Source organism: Mustela putorius, unplaced genomic scaffold (assembly GCF_011764305.1).
Source record: "Mustela putorius furo isolate JIRA1106 unplaced genomic scaffold, ASM1176430v1.1 tig00000129_pilon_pilon_pilon, whole genome shotgun sequence".
Lineage (NCBI taxonomy): Eukaryota > Metazoa > Chordata > Mammalia > Carnivora > Mustelidae > Mustela > Mustela putorius.
Window position 1 is genome coordinate 16,913,805 of NW_025421290.1, and position 18,841 is coordinate 16,932,645.

The 18,841-nt window shown below is 38.9% G+C and overlaps 1 protein-coding gene across 3 annotated transcripts in view; it reads right to left on the reverse strand.

The window, feature by feature from the left end:
- The window catches only part of PPP2R5E (protein phosphatase 2 regulatory subunit B'epsilon), a 147,003-nt gene that overhangs the window by 29,567 nt on the left and 98,595 nt on the right, over positions 1-18,841 (reverse strand). For all 3 annotated transcript variants that reach the window (XM_004738896.2, XM_004738897.3, XM_004738895.2), the window contains exons 4-5: positions 16,726-16,827; positions 8,983-9,075 (exon numbers count right to left, since the gene is read on the reverse strand). In XM_004738896.2, the coding sequence (XP_004738953.1) occupies positions 8,983-9,075; positions 16,726-16,827 (195 nt within the window). The remainder of the gene's footprint in view (positions 1-8,982; positions 9,076-16,725; positions 16,828-18,841) is intronic.

Sequence of the window (18,841 nt, forward strand, 5' to 3'; positions counted from 1 at the left end):
AGCTGGCTCTGGACGCAGGAGCCGCAAACGCTGAAGCCCTTCTCCACGGCTGCTACACTCTAGGATGGACTGGATGGGGCGAGGTGAAGAGTAATTGGTAATGGCTATCTGATAAAATTCCTCATCGACTAAGTTCTCTTAAGTTTTATTTGCTATAGAGACTCTGAGAGAGAAATGCAAACATTTTGACATATTCAAGGAACTTGTTTGGAAAATAGCTCTTTGTATTAGAGCTAAGATTCAAGGCCTCGTGGAATTTATTTCAGTTTAGAACTTAGAAAATTTTTAACCGGTCGGTTTGTGTCTTGTCCAATGTGTCTTGAGTATTTATTTATTTATTTATTTATTGAGTTTTTAAAGCACAATAATAAAAGGTGACTTTTAAGGACAGGGTAAACTATTTGCATAATTTGCATGATAATTACGGCACCTTTCAGCTAAATATAACTGCAAATGTGAAATACAAATGCTAAATCGAAATCTCCAGCAGTACATATGTTTATGGGGACGCTTGAATAGTATGTCTCTTAGCAACCACTGACTGCTTTTCAGATTTGCAGAGTGGTTGAAAGCAGTCTTTAGAAATATGCTACTAAACTCTTGCCACAATAATACACCCAGTGAAATAATTCAAGGTTTGGCAACCCATCTTTGGCAGGGGTGGGTTGGGGGGAGAGGCGGGCAGAGCGGAGATCATAAAGAAACCATTTTCCCAACTGTCCTAACACAGATGAAAATTATCTTTATTGGGAAAAGACACGTTCCATAAGCCTAAGCCAGGCTGCACGCTTTATAGCATAAAGGCGGTTACTATGTCTAAAATCAACAACATTACCTTAGACAGGAGTGCACTATGTAATCAATTGACTATCCTTGATAATCTGACAGCTTTCTTGTGTAAAGACTTACATTAAGTACATAAGAAATGCTAAAGGTTATGTAAATCTAGATTTAATAAAAATTACAATGAAATTTAAACAAGTCAGTCAGTCAGTCATACCATTCTTAAATTAAAAAAACAGCAAACTCTTCAAAGGTACATACAAGTCACAGAGAGTTTTGTCTGGCCCACACAAAAATCTAGATTTCCAGGTTCTCTTAACCTCTCTAGGTCATTACTGTTTCGGTCACTCCGTGTCACACCTAAACTACACCATTACCTATCACTTGTCTGGACTCTGTAAAGATCTGAATGTGTTATCCCTGTTTTTCACCTGTTAAAGGTATATGATCCTGGCACTAATAAATATTTACTTCTAACACTGGAAGAAATCAATGGTGAAATGAACCCAAGGACAGGAGAGACCACATTTAACATCTGAAAAAAAAAAAAAATCTCAATAACCAGAGAGGAGCCATATAAATAGAGTCCAAAGGGTTTCTTTGATTTTTAGAATGGTTTAAGTCGGATTTCAAAAAATTCTAACATGCTAGTTAAGATGCTGATAAACCAACACCATATGACTTCGCAGCCTGAGGCTATTCTAGAAGGTATTACTAAAGAAGATTTTTTTTTTTAAGATTTTATTTATTTATTTGACATTTGACAGACAGAGATCTCAAGTAGGCAGAGAGGCAGGCAGAGAGAGAGGTGGGGAAGCAGGCTCCCTGTTGAGCAGAGAGCCCGATGCAGGGCTCAATCCCAGGACCCTGAGACCATGACCTGAGCCGAAAGCAGAGGCTTAACCCACTGAGCCACCCAGGCGCCCCCAAAAGAAGATTCTCAAAACAAGAACTGATCCTAATAGAAATAGTAGTTATAGCAGTAACATAACATTTACTGATCAATGACTCCTGTCAGGAATTGTTCCAAGTGCTATGTCTGTATTCGCTTATTAAATCTCCACAACAACCTGAGCATTGTATTGTGGATATTTTGCATTTATTTTTCAGATGAGGAAACTGAGGTAAACAGTGACAGAACCTGCCCAAGGCCATGCACTACAAAAATGCCAGAATCTGAATTCAAACCAGCATATATACTTAACCACCAATCTATACAACTTCCTGATGAGGACAAAAATTAGTATTGAAAAGGACTCTTGAGGCAATACTGGCAGCTTTCCATTGAACTTCTGATTTTATTTCATTTTATATTTTTTTATTTATTTGTCAGAGAGATGGAGAGCACAAGTAGGCGGGGCAGCAGGCAGAGGGAGAGGGAGAAGCAAGCTCTCTACCGAGCAGGGAGCCCGTGTGGGGCTCGATCCCAGGACCTTGGGATGATGACCTGAGCCGAAGGAAGACGCTTAACTGACTGAGCCACCCAGGCACCCCAGAACTTCAGATTTCAAAAGGGCATATACATATATAAGAGATGAAAGGAAGGAATCACAACAAATGTGAAGTACAAATGAATGGGGCAGTCTTAGAGAAACAGTCTTAGGAAGCCTAATGCACAGAATCAGCTGAGGCTTATAAGAAATGTCAGGCAACAAAATAAGAATGTACTTGCAATCTAGATATTTTTACTACTCATACTGATTATAACATACATGTTCATTATTTTTTAAATGTTAAAAAACAGAAAAATACAAAAATTAGAAAGTGGTGATCACCACATATAATCTCATTCTACCAGATGACTAACAACAATTTGGTGTACTGCCTTCCAAAATTTTTAGTGCATATACAAACCCTCCTTTTCCCTAAAATAAGACTCAGATTCAAAAAATTCATACTGTTCCAGAACGTGCATGTTACCCTTAAAAATAGATCATGTGTAGCTCTCATTCTCTTTACCATCTGAATATTCCATTATGTGAATGTCCATGGTTTATTCAACTAAACCCCTACTGAGGAACTCTTAAATTGTTTCCAATATTTCTAATAATTATTAACAATGACACATTCAATATCCTTGTACGTATATCTTTGTGTACCCATCTGACTACTTAAGGAATTGCTCAGTGTAAAATTTAAGTTGATAGAATTTAAACTGACAGAATACTATCAGTTTTCCTCTTCAGAGGGGTATACCAAGTTAATACATACATATATATGCACAACACATATCTCTATTTATCTATATATAGGTACATTTTGGGGGGGTTTTGGCACACTAAAAAGGGTCTTTTCTACCCAAGCCTCTGCTATGTTCCAGTCTCCCACTGTATCTAGGCCACACTGGTGTGTCATTGTGGTGGTTTTTCTTCTTTTAAGATTTTATTTGTTCATTTGTTTGTTTGTTTATAGCACACGAGTGAGGGGAGAGGCAGAGGGAGAAGAGAGGCAGAGAGAGAATCTCAAGCAGGCTCTGTGCTAAGGGCAGGGCTCAGTCTCACAACCCTGAAATCAGAACCTGAGCCCAAATCAAGAGTTGAATGCTTAACCGACTGAGCCATCCAGGAGCCCCTATGCCATACTGATTTCATTCATGTACCTTTATAGTTATATATGTTAAACATTTATATGTTTTAATATCTAATAGGCAAGGGATCATAATACTTTTCTTTTTCAAAAATCTTTTATTTCATGAACTTTTGAAATTTTCAAATAAAAAATCTACTGAACTACTGAAAATTTTTAAAATATTTTATTTTTTATTTGAGAAGGGGAGAGAGAGAGAGAGAGAGCATGAATGCGGGGAGGGAGAGGGAGAAGCAGACTCTCCTGTTAAGCAGGAACCTGACATGGGATGTGATCCCAGGACTCTGGGATCATGACCTGAGCTAAAGGCAGATGCTTAACTGACTGAGTGGCCCAGGTGCCCCCAAACTACTGAAATTTTAATTAGAACTGCACCAAATGTATAAATTAACTTGACATTCTATGGATATCCTCATGATGGCAAATTTCCCATCTAGGAGTATGTTATTTATTCAAGGCTTCTTTGCAAAATCTTCCTTTAAGTTTCACATAAACTTTTACATTTCATTTCAAAAGGTGGAGATTTTAAAATTAATACTGGAATCAAGAAAAATAAGATATTCTGCTAATGTGGGTAGATAATATAGTATGAGAAGTATATTTAAAAAGGAATTAGTATTTAATGAGCAACTATTATAAACCATGCATGGTAACAGCAGATGTTTTTACAAGTCAGACCGTTTTATCTCATAACAAGTCTACTTGTTAAAAGAGAGGTCACCATTATAGCCATTTTACAGAAGAAAACACTGACGCTCAGAAAAGTCAAAAATCTGCCCAAGTTTTCAAGTATTTGTTTACAAGTGAAGGAAGGGAGCCTGTCTTTGTATGTATAGTGCCAACTCAATTAAGCAGATTTACCAACTGTCAGTTTGGGGGCACATCCTATTTTCCTGTCACCGCATGTTACAAATGAGGAGACTCGAGCTTGGACAGAGAGTGCAGTAACTGGCTGAAAGTCACACTGCCGAGTAGGTGGGAAAGCCGGGGTTTTAAGCAGTTCTGTCTTACCCCACAGCACATATTCTTAGCTCCTGCAATATATACTACTTAAAGTATACAGAGGAGTCAGGATGCAAATCCACAGCTTGTTAACTTTCTTTCCACTACATCATGTTGAAATAGCTCAATTCTTATTTTGCTTTTGTCTTTATTGATGGGAAAAATGAGAGTCAGAATAGACTGTAAAGAATACAGCTAGCTGCTATAGAAAATAAGGTTTAAATCTCATGGCTAGAATACATTATGCCTAACTAAATAAAAAAAATTTAAGTTGAGATCACCGAAATTCCTTTTGAGAATCCCCAGAGAATAAAAAATCTGCTCAAAGAAGAAGAATGCAATCAATGTCACCCCGACTTGCAAGAGGGGGAAGGTATGAGGGTTCTCATGTCATAAGAAAACCAGGCTTACGAACAAACACACCAGAACTAGGTGGCACAATTGGGGGGGGGGGGCTGAGGAGAGAGAAACAGGCAGGGGAAAGCGGGGGTGTAAATCATGAATAAGCTGGCTATAGGGTACATAAAGGAAGGGGCTGAAGCTCAGAGACAGGTAAGGCATGGTGGCAGGAGGAAAAGGCAGCGGGGAGGGGCAGCAACAATGCCTTAAGTTCCAAAAGGCCAACCAGGTCCCAGGTTGGAAATAAATCTCCCAGAAAGGGAGCTCAGGAAAATTACATAGGGGATTGAGACCCCACTCCTAGAGGGGGCTGGGATTCCAGGGAAATCATCAGTAGACCAAAGGGTAGGAAAAGGGGCAGCAGACCAATGCAACAGGTTACCAACATGAATGAACAGGATATTCTGGAAAATGGCAGCTAATCGGCACCCAGGGCTTACCCCAACATGATAGGTAATGCTCTGTTAGTCATATGATTATATCCAAGTATCACCCAGTGGCGTTACTGATTTTGCCAATACTCTGCCTATCCCTTTCCTGACAAATTCAGGAACTTCTGGGAGCCCTGGGGTGAAGGTTGAGTTCATCACCAGACCCAGCAGAGGGAAGGTAAAGGAGGCAAAGTTTGTAAAAAATGAGGCAAAGGCTATAGGATTCACTATATACTTGATTTCTTGTCTCCGGCAAAATTCAGAGACAGATGATCAATCACATGGGTTTTAAGTACTTGGGACAAAATTACCAATAAGTAACAGTAGCCCCTAGAAGTTCATCAATGTCCCCAAGGCAGATGAACGGCATTCCTTTTTATAAGAAAGTCTCAAAGCCCATAGATAAGAGGATGCTGTAAAGACACAGTGTTGGCTTCTACCAGAGCATCTGACAGCCCCTACACTCTCCTAATGAACAATAACCAAAAAAAACTTTAAGCATTTTTAAAAAAAAAGATTTATGTATTTATTTTAGGGGCAGAGAGCAAAGGGAGAGGAAGAGAGAGTCCCAAGCAGACTCTGCGCTGAGCAGAGAGCCTGATGCAGGGCTCGAGCACACAACCCTGAGATCACAACCTGAGCCGAAACCAAGACTCGGATGCTCAACTGACTGCACCCCCCCAGGTGCCCTGAACAGAATTTTAAAATTTAAGAAGGATGATGCTATTCTAGAGTAAATTTCTAACAGGTTGGAGGATGGAATCCAAAGACTGCGGATTAATGAACCTGTTCTAAAATAGAGGAAAGCTGCTGAAGACATGCCGAAGGCCTCTGTCACCAGTGCTGGCTACTCTAACAATTTTAATCAATGACCTGAGACGAAACCAACAGCTACTAGTACAGTTAAGAAAGTCAAAGATGTGATAAAGATGGAAGGCACAACGAATACAGTGGAAGACAGACTCAAGATCGAGAAAGACTTCAAAAGGCTTGGAAGAAATGATATTCTGCAGGAATCTATGTTAAAGCCTACACTTAGATTAAAAGGGAAACTGTACAATGAACAAAAAACAAGGGAAAACATATCTTTACAACATCATGCATAAAACTAAATTAGAAATCAGCTCAAGGGGCCCCTGGGTGGCTCAGTGGGTTAGACCTCTGCTTTTGGCTCAGGTCATGGTCTCAGGGTCCTGGGATTGAGCCCTGCATCGGGCTCTCTGCTCAACAGGGAGCCTGCTTCCCCACCTCTCTCTCTACCTGCCTCTCTGCCTGCTTGTGATCTCTGTCTGTTAAATAAATAAATAAAAGCGTTTTTAAAAAAGCTTTTTTTTTAAAAAAGAAAGAAATCAGTTCAAGACCACAAGCTTAACATAAGTTAACGTAAGTTAACAGCAAGAAAGAGCAGCAAGAATAGCTAATGGGACTTGCCCTTTAAGAGACCCACACAAGGGAATGTAGAACCCAACTCTAAGCTGTGGGGGACCGGCCAGGCTCAGGCCAGGCTCAGGGCGCTATGTTCATACATAGACATCACTTTTAAAGACAAATGGACACATGCTGAAGACTTCCAAAACAGAAAAATGAGATAGGGCTGACAGAAGTAAAGACGCAGTCTAGAACAGAGAATGCAAACTGACAGCTGCTAAGCTAGATCCAGAAGGCAGATGGGTTTAGTTCACCAGAACATTTCACATAAAAATCTGGATTTGTTTCTCTTGGGCAGGGCGAGCGGGGGGGGGGGGGGGGGGGGTGTCTAACTGAAAGAAGAGGGGCAGCCAAAGCTCATAGAAACCTGTCTACCTCCTATTGTCCGACACCTGGTCACCAACTTGTTAGAAATGAGGCTACAAGCATTTGAGCTGCTACTTTACTCCTGTTCCTAGGAAAAAGCCAAGAGGTAAACATAAGTGCTGTGTTCTAAGACCTGAAACATTATGTCCAAGCTAGTGAACACTAAAGGACTACTCTGGGAAAATAAGGCCAAAGGGTACAAAGTATAGGGAGGTTCAACATAAAGAACTTTCTAATAAAAAACAGAATAATCTGCCCAGATATGTGGTCTTTCCGCACTAAAAAAGAGTAAATGGGAGTCACCCCTTCTCAGGGTCTCAAAGGAGACTAACTCACTGGGTGAAGAACTAGAACAGACAACCCAGAACACCCCTTTTCAAGTCTGGGTTTCTCTGATGTTTTAAGCTTATAAGCTTTATTATCACCAGTACCCATCAACCACGAAGAACACAGTGAGCTGGGCTGGGCCTAGCATGCTTTTCACGTGAAAAAAAGCACTGGCTTCATCCTGAGATCCTAGTTCTTACTGTTTCCATGTAAACTAAACACAGCCTTCACTATCTGATCTTCCTGGGTATTTTAATTTACCATAAATATAAAGGAACTTTAATATTTCATTAGTGTTGAGAAGTGAGGGCTAGTCCTACCTTGAAGTCATTCCAAGTTACAGTGAGGGGAATCACAAGGAGGCATCATTGACACAATGGACAGAAAACCAGAACAGGAAATGTGCTTGAGAAAACTTGAAGAAGTTTCTAGACATCAGTTTATTCATCTACAAAATGGGCCTGAAATTTAGCTTTGTCTGTTTCAGATTATGGTATGAATGAAAATAATGTATATAAAGATGCTCTGACAATTACGAAGTGCATTATAAATGCAAGGACTTTCCAGTACAAAACACAGACCTGTTAACGTGTTGCTTTTTTGTCTGAAATGCATTTTGCCTTCTTGGTATAAAAATCTGGATCAGTTGACCTATTCACCCAATGTTCTATGTAACCACCTATTTACCTAGGTGGTTATCCAAAGCCTCTTTGCTAAAAACCCCACTTTTCCAAAGCCTCTCAACCGAACACATACCAAATTCTAAATTTATTAATTGAATTAAGGAAGGGAAATGAGGTCATCACAAATGTTATCAATCTTTATCCAGGTAAGACATAGAAGACCAACTTCTGGCCAAAGTAATATTTGAACTTTGAAGTTCTGCTTACTGGCTCACTAGGAGATAAATATTTATTCTTATCAACATGAGGTGTTCATTAATCATTTAAAAAGGAGCTACAATACCCCATACACCAGTTGGCTCAAGTACTGATTTTTAGAGATGAATGTCAACAACAGGACCAAGAAGGTGTTACCTAAAAATTCAATGTCATGAACATTCCCAAGTTCCAGGTAAAAAGGAAGATGTGGTCTATTGTTATAAAATATAAAATGGCAAATCAAGAAGAATATGCACCCCAAGAAGCTCCAAACAGATGGGTGAGAGTTAATCACTTTAGAGGAATTTTAAGGTATTAAGCAGTGCTATTTCCTAGCTGTGAAAGCTCATTAGTATCTGACTTTACTTAATGAAGGTTATTTATGCTCTTGACCGTGCTTATTCAGTTTTAACAGATCTATGCAATAGTTCCTTAAGAATCCTTATGCAAATAGGAGTTTTCAGGCTATAGAAAGATTCACACAAACTAGAGGTCTTATATATGAAATTCCTTTATAATTAAATTTTAAGAAACTGCAGAGATTTAGGCATTATCATTCCTTGTTGTTTAAAACAAAATTAATTTCCTTCAATAAACTAACAAATTGAAGAAGTACCTATTACTTTTAACAGGCAATAATGGAACTAACTTATGTATACAGTATTTGTTTAAAAGTTGATAGAACCATTGCGGAAAGATTTTAAACAACGAAGAGAAAAGGTAAAGTGTTACAACTGAATAATCAATACAAAGCATAAAACTTTCTCTGTTTTGCTTACCTGTAATACAAATTTCTGATCTATGTATTTTTTGGCAATGCTGGGTTGGAATTCTTGGCTTTCCAAAAATCGTATGAAAAATTCATATACAAGCTGCAACAAACAGATTATAGTTAATTTCAAATTATAATTCACTGAGCGTAGTATCAAAAAACCATAAAAAGCCTGTAACACTGAAGCTGACAGGGCTTAGAAAATTGAGTTTTAATATCAGTTATAAGCTATGCTAGCCCTTCTTTTTTTTTTTTTTTTTAAGATTTTTATTTATCTATTTGACAGACAGATTACAAGCAGGCAGAGGAGATAGGCAGAGAGAGAGAGGAGGAAGCAGGCTCCCCGTCGAGCAGAGAGCCCGATGTGGGGCTCGATCCCAGAACCCCGGGACCATGACCCGAGCTGAAGGCAGAGGCTTTAACCCAGAGCCACCCAGGCGCCCCTATGCTAGCCCTTCTTGTGGCTCATAGTTGCTATTATGTTTTTTAACTTTTTTAATTAAAAATCTGAAAATACAGCCAAACAAAGCAAATAAAAATCCCCCACTGCCTCACCATTTATGATAACCACTGTTAACAATTTAATGTATGAACCTCCTGATTTTTTCTATATTTCTGCAACATATCAATGAACTATAAATATATTTTTATATAGTTTTCAAGTTACTTTTACCATCTAAACATACAATTGATGTCAATAATATCTAAGCTATCGGGGCGTCTGGGTGGCTCAGTGGGTTAAAGCCTCTGTCTTCGGCTCAGGTCATGATCCCAGGCTCCTGGGATCGAGCCCCACATCAGGCTCTCTGCTCAGCAGGGAGCCTGCTTCTCCCACCCTCTCTCTCTGCCTGCCTCTCTGCCTACTTGTGATCTCTGTCTGTCAAATAAATAAAATCTTTAAAAAAAATAATAATAATAATAATAATAATATCTAAGCTATCATTCTTAGTAGCTACAAGTAGGCCATTATACATAATTTATAATGAATAATTCCATTATTCATAATCAATTTAACCAATCTCCTATGTTTGGACATCTAAATAGTTTCTGATTTACTTCTACGTCAAATTATGCCACAATGTGTATTATGTAATAATATACATCATGGTGCATTTGCTCAATTATTTCACAAGGAAATATTTCTACAAGTGAATTGTTAGGGCAAAACATATCCAAACATTTTAGGATTTTCAACACCCACTGCTAAATCTCCTTTCAGAAGATGTATGGCAATTTATACTCCTCTACCCAATACATGATAGTTTATCAGAATACTCTCATCTGCAAGGAATAAAAATATCCTCATCTGTAGAGTCAATCTCAAATAATCGTTCTGGTAAACAGTAGAAGATCACTGTTTATGCTCTTTGCAAAATAAATCTATGTTAAAGTATACATTAGATCCTGGTGGAGTATAGAACAGTATATAAAAAACAGAACTTTTTTTTTTTTTTTAGGTAATTGATTAATCTTTTTTTTAAATTAACATATAATGTATTACTAGCCCCAGGGGTACAGGTCTACAAATCGCCAGGTTTACACTTCACAGCACTCACCATAGCACACACTGTCCCCAATGTCCATAACCCCACCACCCTCTCCCTCCCTGCTGCCACAACCCTCAGTTTGTTTTGTGAGATTAAGAGTCTCTTATGGTTTGTCTCCCTCCTGATCCCATCTTGTTAAAAACGGAACTTTTAACAAGAGACAGGCAGGCACTGGAAGTATAGCTCTGCCCCTTACTAACTGTGTAACCCTAGGCAAGCTCATTTCGCTAAGACTGTTTCTTCACCTGAATAACAGGGGATGACAATCCCTAAGATTAAATGTGATAATATATATAAAGCGCTATGCACAGTGACTAACACACAACACCATTATCACTTTTGCCTAAAACAGCGTTCTCAAACTTTTCAGTCTTGTTCCTTTACATTTAAAAATTGTTGAAGATTCTGGGACGCCTGGGTGGCTCAGTTGGTTAGGCAGCTGCCTTCGGCTCAGGTCATGATCCCAGCGTCCTGGGATGGAGTCCCACATCGGGCTCCTTGCTCAGCAGGGAGCCTGCTTCTCCCTCTGCCTCTGCCTGCCATTCTGTCTGCCTGTGCTCACTCTCTCCCCCCCCCCTCTCTGATAAATAAATAAAATCTTAAAAAAAAAAAATTGTTGAAGATTCCAAACCTTTTGTATATATAACATATATATATATGAAAATACACATTTATATATGTAAAGTCAGAAACACAACCTAAGAAAATTAAAAATACATACTTACTATTTCATTTTAAGGCAATAAAATATATTACATATTAACATATGTTTTTGTGGGAAATAACTTTATTTTCCAAAAAGAATTACTAAGAAGCATTATTTTTCTTATTTTTGAAAAATCTCTTAAATTGAGTATTAGAAAACAGATTATTGTCTGCTTCCATATTCAATCCATTACAATATACTGTTTTGGTGGAAGTATACAAAGAAATCAAGCCTCATGCAGAACTAACAGTATGAAAAAGGATGAGTATTTTCATAATCTTTTCACATAATTGTGAAAATTCTTCCTTGATACTACACCAAAACTTGAGTTTCTTAAACAGAAGTTGCAATGCAGCATTTGAAGCCAAAATCAATTAATTTTTCATACTCTGTAACACTCAATTCCAATTGTCTGTCTTACACTTCGAAAGGATTTTTATCCATGCACGGTTTCCTAACATCATTCACTGGCCAACTGGAAAATACTGGTTCACCGAGTTACACAGATTTTTCAAATGTTGACAAGTTTTATTATATGGTATCCAAATTCCTATTCCTTAAAATCTCCAATTTTATCAAAAAGTCTAAGCTTTTTTTTTTTTAAAGATTTTATTTATTTATTTGAGAGAGAGACAGTGAGAGAGAACATGAGAGGAGAGAAGGTCAGAGGGAGAAGCAGACTCCCCATGGAGCTGGGAGCCCGATGCGGGACTCGATCCTGGAACTGGAACTCCGGGATCAAGACCTGAGCCGAAGGCAGTTGCTCAACCAACTAAGCCACCCAGGCGCCCAAAAAGTCTAAGCTTTTATAAACAATAAAGTTCAAGGTGACAGCAGAAAAAGTTTTCCAAAATTATAATTCTAAATTTTGCTTGAATGCTCTAATTTTATCAGTTGTTTTGTCTATTTTCAAGAAAACATCCACCAAATACCCAGGACAGAACTACAGTTTGCCAGACATTCCTTCCAGTAAAAATACTTCATGAAAAACCAGCTAGTTTAGCTGGTAGCTCAATCAATCACATAAATGCTTTAGCACAAGACAAATTGATATACTTCAATATGTAGTCACTGGGCTTTGGGCATACTTCCATTTCCCTCTTTGTCACAAAGAGTATTTTTAAAATTGTGTACTCATAGGTCAAGATTTAATATTTAATTTCATAATTCTTATTGCTTTTCCAAGAACATTTTTAAATGAAATTGCCCTTATTTTTTTTAATTGTCAGCCCACGGCAGTAAAGAATATGATTACAAAACTAATTTGCCACAACCATCTTGATTTGTGCTAAGGCAGCAGCAATTTCAACCACCAATGCTTTTACAACTATCCGTTCCAACGTCAACACAGTGAAAACAGCAAATAGCACAGTAATATTATGAAACTAAGTTTTGACTTTGCAGGCCTGAAAATCAGGGCTTGGGCTCCCCCAAGGGTCTGCTGTTACCACTAACCTAAACGCATCATACAGTGACCTTACAAGACTTCAGACTCTAACTTAACACTTTAGTTAGGTATTCACATTAGGATTTTACTTTAAAGTAAAAAAAAAAAAAAAAAAAAAAAAATGTTTTCTCTTTGAAACTCTGAATTTGAAAAACTTCTTGCCCAATGATCTGAACATTGTCAAGCTGTATTTCTACACATAATAATGACTGAGCCCCCAACACGCTCTAGAAGAATAGTTCTTTCTTCAATACACTAATTTTTCAACTCTTTCTTTTATAAATAGAATGTCAGCCTTATTCAAACAACCCATAAAAGGGGTTTAATTCACACAAAGTGGAACGATTCTCATCTTGCAGGCCTGACTTGTGGGCTGGCAGGGCTTTCTAGCGGGACTGGCAAAGTGCTCCCCTCTGGTCCCTTGAAAGCAGATATAGTTTAAAACAGTTTGGTGGAAACACTTTAGACACATTTATTAATAAGCATAAATCTTCTCTACACTTATGAGACAGATTTTTACCTCAGAATCAAAAATCTCCCTTGAATTTCTAAAGGGAAAGAAAGACTAAGGACTGAGAGAATAATTTCACTTTTCAAAATCACATACGTGACTGCTCCAAGGAACATGAGTTAAAAAGACTTTTTAGCATTTCTGTTTTGCAGTCTCAAGTGTCAAGCACTCAAAACAATCCGCTGATTGTAAATGGAAGTCCTGCAAAATCACATTCTACTGGAATTACAGACAGGAATACAAAAAACACACACACAGAAAGCCATAGTAACTACGGACTACCAGTTTAAAAGATAGCAAGACAGATAAGAGAAAAGATCAAATAATACACATACAGTAGAACCTTCGGTATATTTAAACTAAAAATCTGTGGATTTAAAATTTGTCTATTTTTCTTCAAGTTTATTTATTTGAGAGAGAGAGAGCAAGTGAGTAAGGGGAGGGCAGAGGGAGAGAGAGAGAATCTCCAGCAGATTCCCTCTGAGCACGGAGGCCAAGACACAGGGCTCAGGGCTTGATCTCATGACCTGAGCCAAAATCAAGAGTCAGACACTTAACAGTGGGCCACTAAACTTTCTGCTATTTTTAAATATCTCCAAAGATCCATTATTTGTTGGATGCAGTTTCATATGGGCCATAAATTTAAATCAGACCAGAAGCGTGCAAAACAGTCAACTGGCCAGGCTCATTGCCCCCATCGCCCAATAACCACGACTCAATGCAATTTTCTTATTGCGTACTATTATCAGGTATCTGGTAATAAACACTGTGCTTCCTTATAAAAATGTAATCCAGAAGAAGCAGCTCCTGCTAATGCTAGAGTTAATAAAAAGTGGAATGGTCAGAGAAAATGCTATGTTTTGGTCAGAAAAATATTGCTGGATCAATTAAAAAGTAAAATGTTAAATTTAGTAATAACTCACTATCACATGAATGACCTGTCATGAACAGATAAGGAGATTTCTTGAATGCTCAGTGAGTGTTCTTATCAGTATTAAACCACCTACCAGTGAAAATGGAAAAGTGACCGATTTGTAGAGTTAGAAGACATAAGAGAAACGCAGGAATCTTGAGTACAAAGACCTCCAGAAAGGAACAGCTGAAGACAACAGTGTGCCTACTGACTTGACCTTTATTACAAATGAAGGTTAATTTGTGAATTTTAAAAAGTAGGTTTCCTTTGGGGCACCTGGGTGGCTCACTGGGTTAAAACCTCTGCCCTCGGCTCAGGTCGTGATCCCAGGGTCCTGGGATGGAGCCTCGCATCGGGCTCTCTGCTGGGGAGCCTGCTTCCTCCTCTCCGTCTGCCTGCCTCTCTGCCTACTTGTGATCTCTCTCTGTCAAATAAATAAATAAAATCTTCTTTGAAAAAAAAAAAATAGGTTTCCTTTACCTGATCCAGTCTAAGTCATATTTTCCCCTAAGCTAAAGCAGGGATCAGAGGCTTATAGGCTTGAACAGGGTGTCAACACAGATGAAGCCAGCCCGTTTTGGAATACACTTTGTGACTTTACATCATAAGGGTAAAGGTCTCATCCTCGCTCCTCATTGTCGCTTTGGTTTTACAGTTTCAGGTGAATTAACAGTTAATGCTCCTGTAGGAATGACACAATGTAAGCTAGAGATTTTTGGTGACAGAATTTAGTGTCATAGCTTTAGAAATTAATTTGGTCTGTATTTTATAGAGTCATTAAGCTTAGGAAGGATTAACTGAAATACTCAGTTCAACGTTACTGTGTTTTAGGGGAAATTTATATCTCTGGTGATCATGATTTAGAGCATTCAAAAAGCTCTTGCAGGGGCGCCTGGGTGGCTCAGTGGTTGGGCCGCTGCCTTCGGCTCGGTTCATGATCTCAGGGTCCTGGGATCGAGCCCTGCGTCGGACTCTCTGCTTGGCGGGGAGCCTGCTTCCTCCTCTCTCTCTGCCTGCCTCTCTGCCTGCTTGTGATCTCTCTCTGTCAAATAAATAAATAAAATCTAAAAAAAAAAAAAAAGCTCTTGCAAATGACGAGAGTAGTCTACTGTCTCTGGGATGTAGAGAAGAGAAGTTGAAGCTTTGTAGACAGCTTTCTTCCTGTCCTTTCCAACCATGAGATGTGGGACTTTCCTGAAGAGATTATCTTACTTGTTTTGGTTTTTAAATTTCTTCCAGACTACACTGCACTTTAGGAACTCATGCCAAATATTAGGAATAAGACATGACAAGAAGTCCACCTATTCAAAAGAATGATTTTTTTTTTTTTAATTTTTGTCAATCTGGGATACACCATGAAAAGCACAAATAATTTTCTAAATTTCTTAGATTGCAGATAGTATGTCTGACACCTTAAAAAAAAAAAAAAAATCAAGCAGCTAAAATAGGAAATCAACCACAGCATTTTAACTTATTTACTCAGTCTTGGCATTGGCAGCAGGAATACATATGTATAACACACCCGAGTAAGAGCTGAGGAAATGGAGGCCCAGAAAGCTCTCTCCATAACTAGGGGAAACGGCATACATGTATATCCGTAGCAACCTTGAGCTGCCAAAGCAGGACAGGGAAAGTTGCAAACTGATGTAAAAAATTCTGAAGTGGGGAAGAAAGAAACTTTTAAGACACACTTCTAGGCCTCGCCTTGTGCAGTTTTCTGCTCTTCTCAAAGTCAACAAGTAGCCAAGAGCACACGTCAAAGATACAATGGCTTCTGCCTCTGGCTGAAAGTGTACAAGGTTTTAGCCCCTCTCTACCACGCCTTCCCTCCTGGCTGGTAGTCATCCAGCCTCTGAGGACATTTTAACTCAATGGAAAGATAGCTTGGGGGAGCATTACATTCACATTTCCTTGTTCTATTCCTTTGGAAATGTTGGCCTGCAGCGCAAGCCACCAGGAAGGGAAGACGGAAAATGACTGGTATGGGTAAGTAAATACAGTCCAGATGGGCCTGGTGCTGGGAGAGGAGATACAGGGATGGCCATCCCTTGACCTGTCCTGGTACATGCATATTGACTGGAAAACATGGCTTTCCCAATGCAAGAGAACAAAACTGTCCTTCACATAAGCTTTCTATCAGTTGTTGCTCTGCCTTACAACACTATGAAATAACTACTGCAATTTGTTTTTGCCCTTGCAGGCTACAGAAGCACATCTGTGGCTATCAGGAAGACAGGCGTTCAATCCCCAGGGAACCTGCTGATGAAAATGAGATATAAACTCTATGACCTAATCACATCCAACTAGTATTAATGTGAATATAGTTCAGTTCCTGTTGGCAGCTCCAGCAGGCAGGATCACACAGAAGCTCTCATCAAAGGGCAAGAACTGCTGGCTTGACCCACAACCTGGGAGGAACCACACTAAAGCATTATACCACAACTTAATATTTTATTCTGTTGGCATCCTAATTACTGAGAGAGAGAGGAACACAGCATTCTCCAGCTTTCCATTAATGTACTCTGATTTGATTTCTGGGTGAATAAAGGCCTTCAAGAAATTCCCATGCTAATTAGCTAATGAGTTAATGGAGCTTTCTTTTATAACAAATGGTAGTTCAAAGTACCTGTAAGTGTGGCCACGATGCCTCAAGGGTAGGTTCGTCTTCTTCTGGATCAAATTCATTGCTGTCACTAGGAGGGAGAGTTCTGAATATATTGCAAGATACCTAAAAATAAACAAGCAGCAGAGTTAAATAAAAGCACCTCCAGGTTTGCAGCCAGCCAAAAGGAACCCCGACGACAAATGACAGCAACACCACCAAACTGGAATGGGGACCTCTTTCTACAGTCCTCATGGCCTGGACCACCTCTAGACAAAGCCGGGGAGCAGCAGAGCTGCACCTCCTGCCCGCTTGAACAATACTCCTTGTCCTTATATGGCCATCCCCACCCCAGACCCCTGTGACTTTAGACCTCCCATCAAAGCCTGCTCTTGGTTACTTACTGGTCAAGTGTGTTTCTAATTAACCAATTTACATGAAGATATAAATAACCGCTAATGGGCTTTGTGTATTTCCCTTTTCAGGTTTATTCACAATTTGCAAATTTACAGGTTGAACTAATGGTAAAATGTCAGACATTTACAGAAAGCAAATCAGAAAAGATTATTTCCGAACCTAACACCCTTGAAATCATACCTCATCTGTTCTCAGTGGGTTTACAAAAACCAGGGTGCCTGATAGGCTCGGTCACAAAAGCATGCAACCCTTCATCTGGGGGTTGAGAGTTCAAGCCACATACTGGGTACAGAGATTACTTAAAAATAAACTTTAAAAAAAAAATAGTAATGATGCCCAGGATAAGATGTATCTGTGATACAAATCTCTATAAGCTAATTAGTTATTTCTATTGGCAATTTCCAGATTAAATGCTGGTTGCTCAAAGAATGGCTCGGAGTTGATTTAACCACTGAAACTGGGCGATGAAGAGATGAGGACTTATTATTCTATGCTACTATTTCTGCATATATTCCAAGATTTCTGCAGAAAATGCTTATTTTGAAAATGTGGTTGCTACTATTCTCAGGGTTCCTTCTCAATTTCTATTCTGTTTCTCGTCCTACTTAGTCATCTATCCTCTCCCAATGACCCAAATACGTCCTCAGATACGAAGAATAAAACAGGAGGGGAGGGGTAGCGAAGAATAAAACAGGAGGGGTAGCAGGGGGGTAAATGTATAGAAAGCAAGAAGGGAAAAGAAAGGAGACTGAACCAGAAGCCTTTGCTGGACTTTCTAACGCAGAAAATACAAAATATGATATGCTGCTCTGAAAGAGGAAAGCAGAAAGGCTTCTGGGGTACCACATAATCTGTATGTTTATCCATTTAACTAATATTCATTAAATGCTCATTATATTCATACACTATTCCATACACTGGGAAAATAACAGTGAACAAAGCAGAAAAAAGTGTGTATTCTCCAGGAGCTAATATTTTAGTTAAATTCACAAATACCTTAGTTTTCTTACTATAGAAACTGAGCCCAGATATGTAAGCTATGGGAAGGAGAAATTTGATTTTACGTGTCATAGGAAGCCATCAGTTGATCTTAAACAGAACTGTGACAGGATTTTATTTTTCCTTTAAAAAAAAAAATCATTCTGGTAGCTCTCTCTGTATTGAACAGACAGGGAAGAGACAAGTTAGAAACCTATGGAGGTGGCAAGCAACAATGATGCCTTGGACTGGAATGATGCAGAGGAGACAGAAGTAGACTGATTCTCAATCTACTCTGGAAGTAACATCTGCTGCTGGCCTGGATACGAGGGATAAAGAAAAGGAAAGAATCAAGGATGAATCACAGATGCAGGCCATTTACCCAAGATGGAGATGGGTGGGAAAAGGAAAGCGTTCTTTGTTTACTAGTTTGGGGTAGCCCGGGGAGAATCCAGAGATCTAGTAAGGAATGTGTTAAAGAAGCAATATCCAGGAGGTCATCAGACATGTAAATCTGGACATTAGAGCTGTACATGTCAGGACTAGAGATATAAGGACTCCTTGGCGTATAGATGATTTTAAAGCCATGAGCCCAATGGATCACCTTGGAAAGGAGTAAATAGGAAGAAAGGAAAGAACCCACAGGTATCCAACATTTAGAAATCAAAGAGTAAAAGAACAACCAAACAACACAAATGAAAAGGAATAGAAGGTAGGAGAAGAAAAGAACTAGAGTTTGGGGTCT